The following is a 14,833-nucleotide window of genomic DNA, read 5'->3' on the forward strand; positions in this document are numbered from 1 at the left end:
ATACAAAAGAGACTCGGCACAACTGGCATCCAAGGAAGAGCTCCAGGACGAAAACCACTATTGGAATTCTTTGCATTACTGCTACATTCCCACGCTGTTAATCTCAATACTAACATCATTATAGCAGTCCAATCATCTTCTTACCCGCCTTCTTCGAGCCAATCAGCTTCCACTCTGCAGAGTTTAAATCTCAATGGTCTGTCACTTACACTTTCAGAGTCTCATACGTGCAACCCACCTCCTCCCCATTTCCACCTCGCTGAGTCACTCAGAATTCCACCCAAGCCATAATCTTCATTGTCACCACCACCAGCACTAAGACTCCAGAGGGGGTTTATCTTAAATCCGATCGCCATTGGGGCCAGAGTTTAATCACCAGATACATCAATCCATTTCTCTATCTCAGTATATCATAGAGATCAGTTCTTCCAAACAATCTCTCCTTATTGAAATGGCAAATGTGTAAACTGCTGACTTATTTATAAACTGTTATTTATAAAGTTCAAGTAGCCAAGAAAAATGCAGCTTTAGGTACATTTTATATTTGTTTTTATTATTAAATTACACGTAAGAAAGCTGTTTAAATCTGTTGCTATAAAAAGTTGAGTCTTCTTTTACTATGTGTGGTTCATATCACTGAACTCTGTATTTGTAAGGTTGAACCTGAATTTGACTACGTCGGTGATTTTCAAGTTCCAGGCAGTTTTCATAAATATCTTCTTTCTGCTCCTGTTGCACAAAAACATGGGAAGAAAACCAAATTCAGATGTTTTCGGCACCACTAAACATGTCCAGATGTTTAGTAATACCTAAAGTGGAAAAGTTAGTGGACCAGCTTGATCTTGTATAGAAACAGATTGGTTGCTTGTTGCTTCTCAACAGACAATATAAAAAATATTATATTTACCATTATTGAAGCAGGAGAACGAGAGCTATAAAAAGAAAGAGAGACATGTTGTTTTTAATCCTAGCAATGTAATACATTTAGCATAAAACTGTTTAAAAGCAGTGACTGCAGGCAACTTACCGTGAATGTCGTTTGCAGACTTTTCTCAGAATGATCACAATAGTAATTAGAAAGATCAGGAAACACGTACAAGGTACAATAACGGCTACGGCAAGTGGGATTTTCAATTGATTTCCTGCTTCAGCATCCTCTGTAAAATACAAAAACTGACTTGTTTCACTGCAGTTCTAATGTTCAGTTAACTTTTTTTACTTCCATGTACAGTGTTTAACAAATCTATTAGACCACCTATCCTAAAAACTGTTAAAGACAAATATTTTAGAACTCTGTCAGAAACTCATTTTAAGATTATATTCTTATGAACTTTTCTTTTGGATGTTTTTATGCCCATGTTTTAAGCCTATTAACCATCTTATTTTCTTTTCTAAATGTACTTGTATATTGTTCACATGTTGAAATAAATTACAAATCAAATCAAATCAAATCATTACAGAAACACAAAAAAGGATTCTGTTAATGATGTGTTATAAACCCTACATTGGGTGATCTAATATATTTTTATGCACTGGAAGACCAGTATGAGTTTTCTAGTCTGTTTTAGACCTGCAGAAATGAAGTTACCTCTGCTTACACATCCCCTGTGGTCTCTCTAAAGACCTCAGACTCTCACAAAATGTTCCTATTCATAATTCTTCTTTGTGTCAAAGTCTGAAACCTGCAAGCTTTACAGAAAATAAATTTTACATTAAACCAATCTAACCACAAAATGTCTAGAGTTGTAAGATACACAAATATAAAGGCAATGCAAGTGAAGCCAGATGTGTTCGCCTCTTTTGTGTTTGAACACAGAGGCAACTTTTAGTGTCTGACTTTCCCCTAGAATAACATTTAAGCAGTGGTAGGGGAAACTCTAGGTAGGTAACTTTCACCTACCCCCCCCAAAAGCTTCCAAACCACTGGCAGTCCCAACTTTTGTCTTTGATACAAAGAGAGAGAGAGAGAAGTTGATATGGAAAGTGTCGTTATTGCCCCCTTCTTCCTGTTTCCATAGCTTGACTACCCCCTCAGTCATGATAAATCATTTCTCTTGTTGTTACTTCAGGTGTTTAAGGAATGCTTGTGTTTTTATGTGACCTGTAAACTTCGAAATGAGTAATTCACCTGTAATTATGAGCTCCCATTTCTTTTCCCCGACTCCCTTTGATGCGGAGAATTCACAAGTGTAGTTTCCCGTGTGCGACCTCTGGGCTCTCGTTATGTTTAATGCATATAGTTGGCTCTTTAACATGGACACGTTCAGCTTCAAGCTCTTGGCTTTAGAGGACGTTACACATCTGACCTTTGAGCTGCTGTTTAAGGTTTTGTCTGGCCTGATAGTGAACAGAATATCCCCATTCATTTTCCACGCCAGTTGAGTTAAGTTGCTAATTGAGTCATTGCTACAGTTCAGGGTCACTGTGCTCCCAGCTGTCTGTGAGATCCTGTGCGTTTCTGATAAAAAAGAAAATCATATTGTAGGTTTTGTTTTTGCTGGAAACGTTTGAATACTAAAGCAACAGGAAAACAAAACTATTCCTCAAAAAATCCGAACACAGCTCAAAATGTCTATAAAAAGATAATTAATTGATTTGCAAATCATTTAAACTGTACATACTCTACATTTTTATTGTTCATTGCTAGCATAATATTTTTATTACTTATAGAGATTAAGTAACTTAAACATAGTCATGTTTGCATATCAAAGTGTAGGGCGCAAAGCCACAAAAAGTAGTGCATTAAAGTTTAAGTAGCAGTCTTCTGCCGATTAAAGCAGTCGTAACTGAACTGAAAATCTACCTTGCTAGGCAAAAAGCTACAACTACAACTCGCCCACATATTCAGCTTATCGTTGCTGTTCTATGGGTCACATATTTTCCACATTTTCAAACTGTTCCCATAGGTTCTGCACATTATCAGAGAATTTATTTTACCTGCTTGCAAGAAAATATAGAAGAAGCACCATATCAGAGTCAAGGTCCAATTGATGCCCAAATATCTTGAAAAGTCTTCCATGGCAACATGAAGAAAGATAATTTAGAAACATATTTTCAGTATGTGCTGGACGATCTGTAAATATTTCTAACTGGTAGTTTATTTGCATCTTTTACTACGAGAGCTTCAATTAGATTTGAAATGTAATATCCTTGAGAGTAAGAAACAGCGATTCTCTTACCAGTATTGATTGCCATATGCTGTTTGGTCCTTATCTCAATACGACAACAGCTTTAAGGTTGCAAAAGCAAGAAAAAGCAATATCTAATAGCTATAGTAATTAGAAGGTACAGCTTGAAGGCATACGTGCATAGCGTTAAGATACAGCCTCGCTGTCGTTTTTTCACAATACCACAGATACGGTTCCACACAGGAAGTGAAAAACTTTGGTCTGTGGCCATGTGAGAGATATGCTCATATTTGTTTGGTTGGCCTTTGAAAGTTGCAGGAGATGCTCTGAGAGTACATGCTGACATTTGTTGACGATGGCATATTGTAGTCGCTTACAACCCTTCATTGCAATGTTCTACTTATACCAACACCACAGCGAGAGGCTACAGATCGCATGGCATGTATTTGCTTCGTCTGTCATTTTTAAAAATGCATAAAAGTCCACTTGAAACTAGGAAGAGGAACACTTTAACGAAACCCCTTTTAGCAGTCACAACTTTGTGCTCTTACTTGGCATTGTAGGCAGTAAAAAGTCAAACATGAAAGAGTGCAAGATATGAAAAAGATTCCCTTGAGTTTGAGAATAATGTTCCAAGCTTCAGTTGAGCAAACCCTATCTGTTTAATAATAATAATTTATAATAAAGTAGTAAATAGTAAATAGTAGTTCACCCAGACCCAGGTCTCCAACAACTGGAAACATCTGCAAAGTGCAGTGAGAGCAAGTCCTTTAACCACAATCCATGTGACTCATATATTTGGACCTCTGAGGCATAAATTACTGGAATCTCAGGCATCTGGCCCTAGACAGTGCTATTTTTATCTGTCAGAGGCACACCCGAATATATCCAGTCACCACTTGCTCACATTTATATCACACTGTCATTTTGGATCAGTTGTTTGGTATTCTGACACATCTTCCTGTAGTAGAGCTTGTTGTTATGGCTGTTTGCTGTTTGTTTGTTTTATGATTGTGTTTTACCTTAGGCATTTTTTGTCTTTGTGATGAATGCGTGGTTTTTGTTGTTGTTTGTGAGGAGTTGTGGATTGTTCAACCTCAGTGAGTCATAGTTCACAGCCTGTCTCATGTTTTCAGGCATTACACATACACATGAGTTTTAGAAATGTTGCGGTTCGTTTACCTTTACTAAAACAAAACATTCCACACTTGAAAATTTCCTTCAGAGAAATGTTAGTATTAGCTATTATTAGCTTTTACTTTACTTTCTCTACAAACTGAGGTGTGCAAGAGCCTCAACCCCCATTATGAGCACCTTCTACAGAGGCACTGTTGAGAGTACACTCACAAGCTGCATCACTGTGTGTTATGGCTCCTGTACACGGTCCTGCCAGGAAAAGTCAGCACTCTGATTTTGTTGGACCCTGTTGTTTATGTAAGATTGTATTACGTTTATTTTTAAGTTGTTTAGCATTAGGGATGGGTATCGTTTATGTTTTATCCGATACCGGTGCCAAACCGGTACTTTTAAAACGGTGCAGGTGCTTAAACGGTGCTCAAACCTTTGGTCATTTTAGCCTTTTTGGCCAGGGTGAAGGGAGTATCTGCCATCAAACAAGAAGACAGCCGCATGTAACTACGACGGTGTTTGCTAGTTCACCTTACGTGCATTAATGTAAAAACATGGTTAGCCTACTCAACGTAAATTACACACGAACAACATTAAGCTACTCACGGCTGCTGCTGCCATCATCATCCGTCATCATTTCTGTTACACTGGCAGGGCTAGGGGCCAGGACTCTCCTCTTCGGGTTCTTGGGGGATGTTGCTAACTCCGGGTCCAATAACAGGCACCACACCCGCAGTAGATGTGCTCGGTGTGAGGTCTCGCAGCAAGCTATCAAATACGGTGCATTTCTCGCTATGCGTCGCCAGGTGTTTCATGGCGACCAGGTGTTACCTCTTTTGCACATTATCACCTTAAAGCACTTGTTGCAGGCTGCTGCGTTTGCAAGACATCAGGCTCCTGAACACACAGTGACTGGAATGACACACGCACATACTCATACACGTCACAACCAAGCACTTATCTGCAGTATCTCACACACACATGCACACCTTCAGACACCAAGCTACTTTTTGCACAATACTCACTCGTTTTGCACAATAGAATAGCATTTTTGCACACTTCCATTGCACTGTCTTGTGTCTGTATCGTCCTGTTCCATCCGGTCTTCCACTGTTTTGCCCTTTTGCATTTTACGTAGTCCTGTGTTCGTCTGTTATATGTCATATGTAGCACCAGGAAAGAATGTTGTCTTGTTTCACTCTGTACTGTACCACTGCACATGGTTGAAATGCCAAATAAAAGTCACTTGTCTGTAATCAGGCCCTATCTTATATTAATGACCTTATATTACCGTATCCCCTCATTAGAGCACTTCACTTGCAGTTTTAAAATTCTGTTGTTCCTGATGTATTTAAAATGCTGTTTTAATTTAATGCTATATAAATAAAACTGAATTGTAAATTGTCATGTGGCCTAATTTCTTTTTTTTAGCTAAAAGCTACGGTGGCCCTGAGAGGCCAAATGGACTGCAACTTCAGAAAACACTTGCAAAAAGAAAAATGCTGCAAAAAGAAAAACACCTGCAAAAAGAAAAATGCTTGCAAAAAGAAAAATGCTTGCAAAAAGAAAAATGCTGCAAAAAGAAAAAACACTTGCAAAAAGAAAAATGCTGCAAAAAGAAAAATGCTGCAAAAAGAAAAACACTTGCAAAAAGAAAAACACTTGCAAAAAGAAAAATCCTGCAAAAAGAAAAACACTTGCAAAAAGAAAAATGCTGCAAAAAGAAAAACACTTGCAAAAAGAAAAGCGCTGCAAAAAGAAAAACACTTGCAAAAAGAAAAGCGCTTTGGGAAAGAAAATCCGTTGGGCATCTTTCTTCGCCTTTAGACAATAATTCTGATGGCAAAAGAGCCAAACGGGACAGGTTAAAAAAAAAAAAAAAAAAAAAAAAGAAAAGCGCTGCAAAAAGAAAAACTCTTGCAAAAAGAAAAGCGCTGCAAAAAGAAAAGCGCTGCAAAAGCACACACAACACAACGGAAATAGGAAAAAACACAACGGAAATGTTTCTGGGGAGACAATAACCGGACGGACCAGTTGACCAAAACATGCTAACAAGTGCACTGGGACTGGGAGACACTTCAACGAAGTGGAAGCAGAGCGGCCAAAGAGTAAACTTTCAAAAGTAAGTTCTGAATATTATGTCACTTATTTATGTACAAATGTTTAATAACGAGGAACATTAAAACATTACTGTTGGCCACATGCCGGCAAAGTTATGTGACATTAGCGATGTTTGTACTTTCAGCGTTTACTTTGTTTTAAAGTCTTTACTTTATACGCCGTTTGATAGTCGACCTTAATCTTACAGAGAATGTGATGATTTTGTGGATAATTAAAGTCAGTCATATATCCACAAACACAACAGGCTGAAAGTCAGTGATGCTGCTCGGTTTGCAGTCCTGAATATCACGGCACAAGCAGGATTCACTGCACTGTTAATGTTAGCTATGTTATATTGCTGCCTCTGTTCGGTGGTGTTGAGCCAAACGGACTTTAACGTGTGTTTGAACGAGCTGACGGTTCACTCATTGTAGCGACTTCCACAGTCGCTAGAGGCCGGGGATGGAGCCTGCCTATTTGCCTGACGCGCTGTCAACTTTAGCAATAATGCGAGAGGTGGAATTGTTTGCTTGTTTATTAAAGTGTTTACAGAGTAATGTCATCTCGAGATTTGGACTCTTACAACGTCACAGGCTCTAATGTAACAAGACGAAACATGTTGTGCAGCGGTCAACAAAAACTACGGCTACCCAGCCCTCCTCTCTGTCAAAATCAAAACCAGTGAATGACAGACTGACAACGCCCTCTTAATGTCACCGCTAGCACCCATGTGACTCCCATTACACATCACCATAGCAACCAAACAAATGAAAACCCAGTGATCATCAAAAAATTCAATACATTTAATTATGGTTCCTACACTCATTATGCTGAAAGAAAGATGCTTTAATCACAGCAGTCACACATGTGTCCACTGTACCAGCTGGGAACTCTTCTTGTTTAGCACTCGTAATAACACTAAATCCTTCTGTTTGTAGCAGTGTATACACCTGAGACTGTCACCTGTGTGTCTGTCCTGCACTCTCTCTCTGTTTCTTTCTCTCTGATTGTGGAATAAAAGTATGAACATGTATTTATAAGTTACACTTGTGTTTGAATCCTGCAGCTTATCACACATTTGATTTCCATGTGTGACGACTGCAAGTGTCCAGAGTGAGGACAGACTGAGGGACCCACTCACAGTTTACTCTTTGGCCGCTCTGCTTCCACTTCGTTGAAGTGTCTCCCAGTCCCAGTGCACTTGTTTGCATGTTTTGGTCAACTGGTCCGTCCGGTTATTGTCTCCCCAGAAACATTTCCGTTGTGTTTTTTCCTATTTCCGTTGTGTTGTGTGTGCTTTTGCAGCGCTTTTCTTTTTGCAGCGCTTTTCTTTGTGCAAGTGTTTTTCTTTTTGCAGCGCTTTTCTTTTTGCAAGTGTTTTTCTTTTTGCAGCGCTTTTCTTTTTGCAAGTGTTTTTCTTTTTGCAGCTCTTTTCTTTTTGCAGCATTTTTCTTTTTGCAGCTTTTTTCTTTTTGCAAGTGTTTTTTCTTTTTGCAGCATTTTTCTTTTTGCAGCGTTTTTTGTTTTTGCAGCATTTTTCTTTTTGCAGCGTTTTTTCTTTTTGCAGCATTTTTCTTTTTGCAGCGTTTTTCTTTTTGCAAGTGTTTTTCTTTTTGCAAGTGTTTTTCTTTTTGCAGCATTTTTCTTTTTGCAAGTGTTTTTCTTTTTGCAGCATTTTTCTTTTTGCAAGTGTTTTTTCTTTTTGCAAGTGTTTTTCTTTTTGCAGGTGTTTTTCTTTTTGCAGCATTTTTCTTTTTGCAGCATTTTTCTTTTTGCAGCATTTTTCTTTTTGCAAGTGTTTTCTGAAGTTGCAGTCCGTTTGGCCTCTCAGGGCCACCGTAAAAAGCTGCTCTGCCTGCTCATATAAACCTAACTAACCATTTGTGGTGATCCATCATACATATTACTGTAAAATGCCATGGCAACAAACTTGTGTTGCTATGGCATTTTTACTTCACTTGACTGAAGAAAAACACTGTGGAACTACATGGTCGTTATTAAAGTAGTAAAATAATAATATGCTATGACTATCTCACTTGGCTTTCCTCAGCCTTACCAAGCCCTCATTTTTATCTTAATACAACTTTGAATTTTGCGAAATAGGTGTACAGGATATGGTGATACCACAAGATCTATATCTTAACTCAAGAGGAAGCCCAAGATGTCGCAAGATGTAGAGGGAAAAAAAGTTTCTCTGAAATGGAATTTTCTGTTAATCCTCATCTAAAGTTTGTTTGATGTTAGAGATTTTGTTTATGACAAATAATAGTATAAAAATGTAGACAGAAAGCCATGATCTTCAGATTACCACATGCAAAATTATGCCATAGAACAGGCATGTGGACTAAAATTAATTTTAACAATACTGCCCCTTAGTGGTGCCTCACAGCCTTTCATCACTGGACTGGTTAAATCAAGTTTAACTTAGAGACGATTAAAACTGTGAACAATGAATGAGTGTATTCTGCTCGTCCAGAAAGAAGAAGATTAAGTAAAAATGGGAAACAGTTAAGATCTGATAGTGATTGCTTCTCTTTTCTATCTGTCGCAGACTCTAGGGTCATGTTGTTCCTAGTTCCTCAAATACCTGGGAGGATGGCAAGTAGTCAGGGGTGAAATTAATTATATGTACTTGAGTATAGGTCTCGGTTGTTGTGTCCTTGGGCAAGACACTTCACCCGTTGCCTACTGGTGGTGGTCAGAGGGCCCGGTGGCACCAGTGTTCGGCAGCCTCGCCTCTGTCAGTGCGCCCCAGGGTGGCTGTGGCTACACTGTAGCTTGCCATCACCAGTGTGTGAATGTGTGTGTGAATGGGTGGATAACTGGATGTGTAAAGTGCTTTGGGGTCCTTAGGGACTAGTAAAGCGCTGTACAAATACAGGCCATTTGCCATTTTTACCATAGTGCAACGTTAACATACTCCTATATACTTACATTTCAATCGTATACAATCTCCACTACATCTGATCATTTTTAAATATTTTAGTTAATCAGAACATCTGCAAAAATAAAGTGGTAAGATACAGCCTAATGTTTTAATAAGTGTCATTCTGAAATAGAAAGTTCTGCATTATAATAATTATGTTTTAGCACCTCCACGGGAGGCCAAAACCCAATGCAGTCCCCCAAGAAAGGGCAATTGCCACCAGTGCTGTTGACCAGCATGGGTAGCTGTGCCGCTGTTGATCAAAGACCGAGGAAGAGGAGGAGAGGGAGAAGGTGTGTTTGGACACAGCAAGAGAAATCAGAGGGGTAGGGTCTTTGAATATAGGGACTGTGGAGCTGTTAGGCAGGAAACTAGGGAGGCCACATTTAAAGCATGTATGCATGCATGTACATGCATGTAAAGATGGAGGACATGGAGAGGATCACATGATAGGATGCCAGGGAGAGAGTGAGAGAGAGACAAATGATCTGTTCTGGTGTCCCCTCAACGGAGCAGCCAAAAGAAGAAGAAAAAGATAAATACATTGTTGTTTTTTATTATTTAATATATACACTTCCACACTTTGATATTTCTGCTTCTGCATTGGCAAATGTCTTTGATCTATTATAAAAAAAAAAAAAAAGGCAAATCAAAATAATAATATAAAACTGGAAAATCTGAACTGAGTTAAACTCAAAGAGGAATAACAGGCTTTTGAACTTTTGCAATAAATAGAGTTTTCATGTTAAATTTTCATTTAGTCAGTATAAAGGAAAAAGTACAAGTCTGTGTTACACCAAATATTACAAGCTGAAACTTTAGCCCACGCCGCCCACTACTCTACCCACTACACCCTACACAGTTACTAAATCTATAGTGTGTAGGGGGTGGACTGGAATTCTTCTGTGTTTCTCTCTTCCTCTTATTTCTGTTTTGATGTTGTAGCTTGTTTCACTCAGTGTGCGTCACTGGGTGCGTGCTCCCCAGAGAAACACTGACACGACACGTCTTGACCACGTGTGACTTTTTATTGCGTCGGTTCACTTTTCAAAAGAAGATACAGCCACACATCTATCAGCAGAGAAGACTACAAGTTAGTAAAAAGGATTTTTTTTTCTCCTTTCCAAAGATTAATCATGTATTCTTACAAACATACAGGCAATGCAACAGTCTTAAAATACACAGAACTATACAATACCAGCATATTGATGTACAAAACAGCCAGCAGCATATTTGATCAAAACATTAAACGTGTGTTTAATAATTTGGCTGTTCATTAAAGGCTCAGTTTCTGCCACATTGGATTATGGGAGGTGAAGTGACTACAGATCGGGGATGGAGGGGAGCCCTTGGATCGTGCCCCCAAATCCAACACTTTGAGATGTACATGTGTGGCATAGAGGCACAGATTGAGCATCAGCTCATTTTGCATGAATGGGTTAATGTCCACAAACGTGAAGCTTTATGCACTTATATCTGAACATGTTTAAAATAAAAGTCATTATATTATCGTCGTAGGTATATTACAGAGACGTGATGTTACGTGGAGGTGTTTGTGTGTACAGAGGGGTCACAAAGAAATGAAACCAATCATAAAAAACAAAAAAGGAAGTAAAACATCAAGTTTACGTAGCAATATAACCACTTACAATAATTAACACTTACAGAAAAAGGCACTGGAAGTCTTACAGTTGCATTGGTTTGAGTAAAAAAGAAAGCCAGAAAAAGTGTGAAGATTTTAATAAATCCAAGGCGTATTTTAAGGCTTAAACACACTTTGTAATAGTGAGGAAATGGGTCTCCTTTACTCAGATAGATGCATGATCCTGCTGCTGGGCATTTTCTGTTTACAGTGGGCTTGTGGGATTAAATTATTAGTGTTGTCACAATGAGAATGTGTGTTTGCAGTGGACAGTGAAATAACTAAAAACAGCTGCACACTATGTACAATATTAGGCACGTGATAGGGCATTATGTACAGCTGGACTCCCCCCTCCCCTACAGTTGTTTCGCTCTGTATTTATAAGCATATCACAACTATTGTGTTTTCTTAAGGGGTATGTTCTCTGCTGTGCCCGGATAAAATCACGCAGAAAGATTTTTTTTTCCACAGCCAGGTTAAGGATGCTTGTTTTCATTGATGAGCACGGTTTCTTTTATTGTCCCGCCTCCAACAATACTTTGTGCTGATGGTGCATGATCTTTATCGGCCGGACGCTTGTTTGTATAGCACGAAAAGAGAGGATTTGGTTTGAGGTCGCCGCTATAGTTCACTCTCTGATAGGGCAAAATAAGCTCTGCTCTCTTCCACGGGCTGTTGATATCACTGTACGCAGCGCTCTTAAAGGCAACACAACATAAGCAAATCTCAAAAAGAAGAAATGCGGACTGAAAAAGACATTCGACATGTGGTCTCTTTTTTTCTGTTTTTTTTTTTTCTTTTTTCTTTATTCCGGACTTACTCAGCTCTGGTTGCGCTACCTGGTATATAAACATGAAAAAGAGAGAAACGCTCCAATACTGATGCACATCTCTGTTTACTCAAAAGAATCCTGTGTACATGGATGCAATGGATGAGGTGTTGTGAGGGTTAAAGGCCTTGCATAGAGCTGAAACCTCTGAATGTGCAAAAGAGGAATGCTCTTCTAAAACCTGAAAATGGACTTGTTCCGCTTCTTCACAAAGACCTTTGCAGGCTACACGTTAATGTGCCGACATTTAGTCAGGTGTATTTTCCACGCGAGAGCCTTCTCGCTGGCAAGGCTTGCAGCAACATGCTGCATTTGCAGTATGTGGTGCCTGAATGGGAATGAAAGTCGGTGCCTAATAGAACTGAAATGCAGACACACAAGTATATTATAGCCCCCCTTTTCCCCTATCTACTCAAACCCTGTGTAAAAAGGTCTATCCCTCTAGTATGTACTATTATAAGTCTTTCAATAGAAAAGATGTTTCTAAAAATTGAACAAGGATCGTCAAGTAAAAACATCCTCCTTCACATGTGTCCTTTCAATATATTTTTAAATATAAGAACACGCTTAATAAAAAAAACTCCTGTTTTTCTAATCTACTCTTTTTTTTAATATTTCATAGTTATCACAAACATTTTTTTGTTTTTTGTTTTTGTTGGGGTTTTTTGTAACTTGGTAATCCTAAAAGGTTTTAGTCCCTGTTGATTTTGTTTTTCATACATTTGGTTTCTGACCTGCCTGTTCAAGAGTGTGCATTGTCTTGAGATAGGTGTGTGTGCTCTCTTTCACATTGAACGTTTTAGTGTGTGCAGGTGTCTCACAGGTTCATACGGTGAGATCGTCTGACCTGGCCCTGCTGCTGGCTTTGCTCAGTCGGCTCAGCGGCCTGTTGTCTTCTATCGTTTCCGCAGCTTCCGTTCCTGCCTCTGCTGGAGTTACCCCCTCCCCATTCACCGCCTCCTCTACCTCGATGTCCTCTTCTGCAGCCAGATCCACCCTCTCTGCTTCCACCTCTGGCGGCTGCATCTCCTCAGCCTCTTCCTCGTGTAATGTTACCCCTCCTGTCTCAGTGGTCTGGGCGTAGGAGGGCAGAGTCTCGTCATACACCTTAGAGATGTCCTCCATGGGCAGCACTTCATCCGCTTTCTCCTCCAACCCCTGGAAGGGTGGGGTCCCTCTGCCAGCCTCCATGCCCACCTCAGCCAGTGGGTAGAGGTGAGTCATGGGGGGAGCTTTCTCCTCCTCCAGCAGCCTGTAACCTTTTGCTCTCTGCAGAGAGGGAACAGCCAGGGGGGGCAGGCTCTTCCCTTGTGGCGGCAGGGGGGCCAACCCCTCGCCTTGGGAAGGCCCCGGAGCAGGAGCTGGCTTTCGAAAGACAAAGCGAATCTTCTTCAGGCCCAAGTGACTGATCTCCACAAAGTTTAGGAACAGTGAGACACAGGCCACAGCCAACATGAAGATGATAAAGACAGTCTTCTCCGTGGGGCGAGACACAAAGCAGTCCACCGTGTTGGGGCAGGGCCAGCGGCTGCATTTATACAACGGCAAGATGCGGAAGCCATACAGAAAGTACTGACCCACCACAAAGCCCACTTCAAACAGTGTCTTGAAGATGATGTGGCAGATGTAGGTCCTCAACAGGGTGCCCTCCAGCCTGAACTTCTTGCTTCCTTTTGTACTGGTCTCCTTAGTGGTGCGGACGCTTCCCTGGTCAGGTGCCAGAGGAAGACGCTCCTCACTCAGCTCCTGTTGCCGGCTAAGTTCTGCCTCCTCCCGCTCTTTGCGTTTCTCCTCCATGTGGACATGGTGGACAGCGTGACCCACGTACACCAGAGACGGTGTGGACACAAAGATGATTTGCAGCACCCACAGGCGGATGTGGGAGATGGGGAAGGCCTCGTCATAGCACACATTCTCACATCCAGGCTGCTGTGTGTTGCACACATAATCAGACTGCTCGTCGCCCCACACAAACTCTGCTGCTGTGCCCAGGATGAGGATGCGAAAGATGAAGAGCACCGTGAGCCACACCCGGCCGATCACCGTAGAGTGCTCGTTGACTTCCTCTAAAATATTACCCAGAAAGCTCCAGTCACCCATGATCGGTCCGTAGCACTGCAGAATGAAGGGTGGGGTAGGGAGGGACACGAAGGGTGCAGATGGACAGGGAGGGTGGGGTAGGCAGGGACCAACAGGGGGAGGGGAAAAGAGGGTGCCAAAAGTAAGCTATGCATGAGAGGAAAAAACTTGCAAACATTTAAAAATCAAACGTACGCCAGAATTTGATCGTACTGTGTGTGCTTTTCTGTTTTCAAAACCTGAAAAAGTTCAAATCTTTACATGTACGCACACAGAAAGATGAAAGTAAACAACAAACAGCAATTTGCTGGTAATTTTAAATATGAAAATAACCTTTAAGCTAGGCATTGATTTAACTGTACTAATGGCTGCATATTCTCATCGTGAACTGGACTAACAAAAGTTAACAAATGTGCATACTACAAGCTTTTACTTTTGCTTAGCTATCAGACTATAACATGCCGTATATCTAAATAAACCAATAAAAAAAAGATCACTAAATAAAAGTCCCTTTTTCCTGAAATGTATAATAAATCAAATCAAATGGGCAACTTGCCACAGCTGCGGCTCCGGCGAAGTTGAGTCCTGTCCCGTTCTCTTGGCACCCAGCAGGGAAAAGTGAACTTTTTTCTGCCCTCTTTCCCACCTAAAGCCCTGTCCTTGTCGCCCCACTGAGCAGATGTGAATGAATCGGCTCTGATGGTTGGTTTTTAGTTTGCTGCAATATTTAAGCTTGGAGCCAGACGGCCTTTATTTGCCGGGCGACGTGTGGTGACGCAGGAGACAATAGGATCAACAAAACCAGAGCGGGGATGTATGGGAGCAGGCCTCAGGCTCCCACACCAACATGGCCACTGTACTGCCAGGGCACCGGGTCCACAGCGGAGCAGTCAGGCTACAAACATGCGACTTCCTCGAACATGCATACTGCATATAGAAGCATAGATACAGTAGAGGATACAAGAGCAGCAGCATGTGCCTCCGGCTGTGCAGGCCAACAT

General features: G+C 40.7%; 2 protein-coding genes across 2 annotated transcripts; both read right to left on the minus strand.

Annotated features, from left to right (window-relative positions):
• Window positions 1-570: 570 nt before the first annotated feature.
• On the minus strand, window positions 571-3,216 carry LOC102792257 (uncharacterized). The gene is made up of 6 exons (XM_035906623.2): window positions 3,180-3,216; window positions 2,938-3,012; window positions 2,129-2,458; window positions 1,028-1,157; window positions 908-932; window positions 571-729 (listed from the first exon to the last, which is right to left on the minus strand). Exons 1-6 carry the CDS (start codon window positions 3,193-3,195, stop codon window positions 634-636), a joined length of 672 nt encoding a protein of 223 aa, XP_035762516.2. The 5' UTR covers window positions 3,196-3,216; the 3' UTR covers window positions 571-633.
• Window positions 3,217-10,361: 7,145 nt separating this feature from the next.
• LOC102792462 (gap junction alpha-8 protein-like) lies at window positions 10,362-14,518 on the minus strand. Its single transcript, XM_006788356.3, has 2 exons — window positions 14,389-14,518; window positions 10,362-13,868 (listed from the first exon to the last, which is right to left on the minus strand). Exon 2 carries the CDS (start codon window positions 13,851-13,853, stop codon window positions 12,579-12,581), a length of 1,275 nt encoding a protein of 424 aa, XP_006788419.2. The 5' UTR covers window positions 13,854-13,868; window positions 14,389-14,518; the 3' UTR covers window positions 10,362-12,578.
• Window positions 14,519-14,833: the final 315 nt, after the last annotated feature.

This window comes from Neolamprologus brichardi, chromosome 16 (assembly GCF_056152115.1).
Source record: "Neolamprologus brichardi isolate AB-2024 chromosome 16, ASM5615211v1, whole genome shotgun sequence".
Taxonomy (NCBI): domain Eukaryota; kingdom Metazoa; phylum Chordata; class Actinopteri; order Cichliformes; family Cichlidae; genus Neolamprologus; species Neolamprologus brichardi.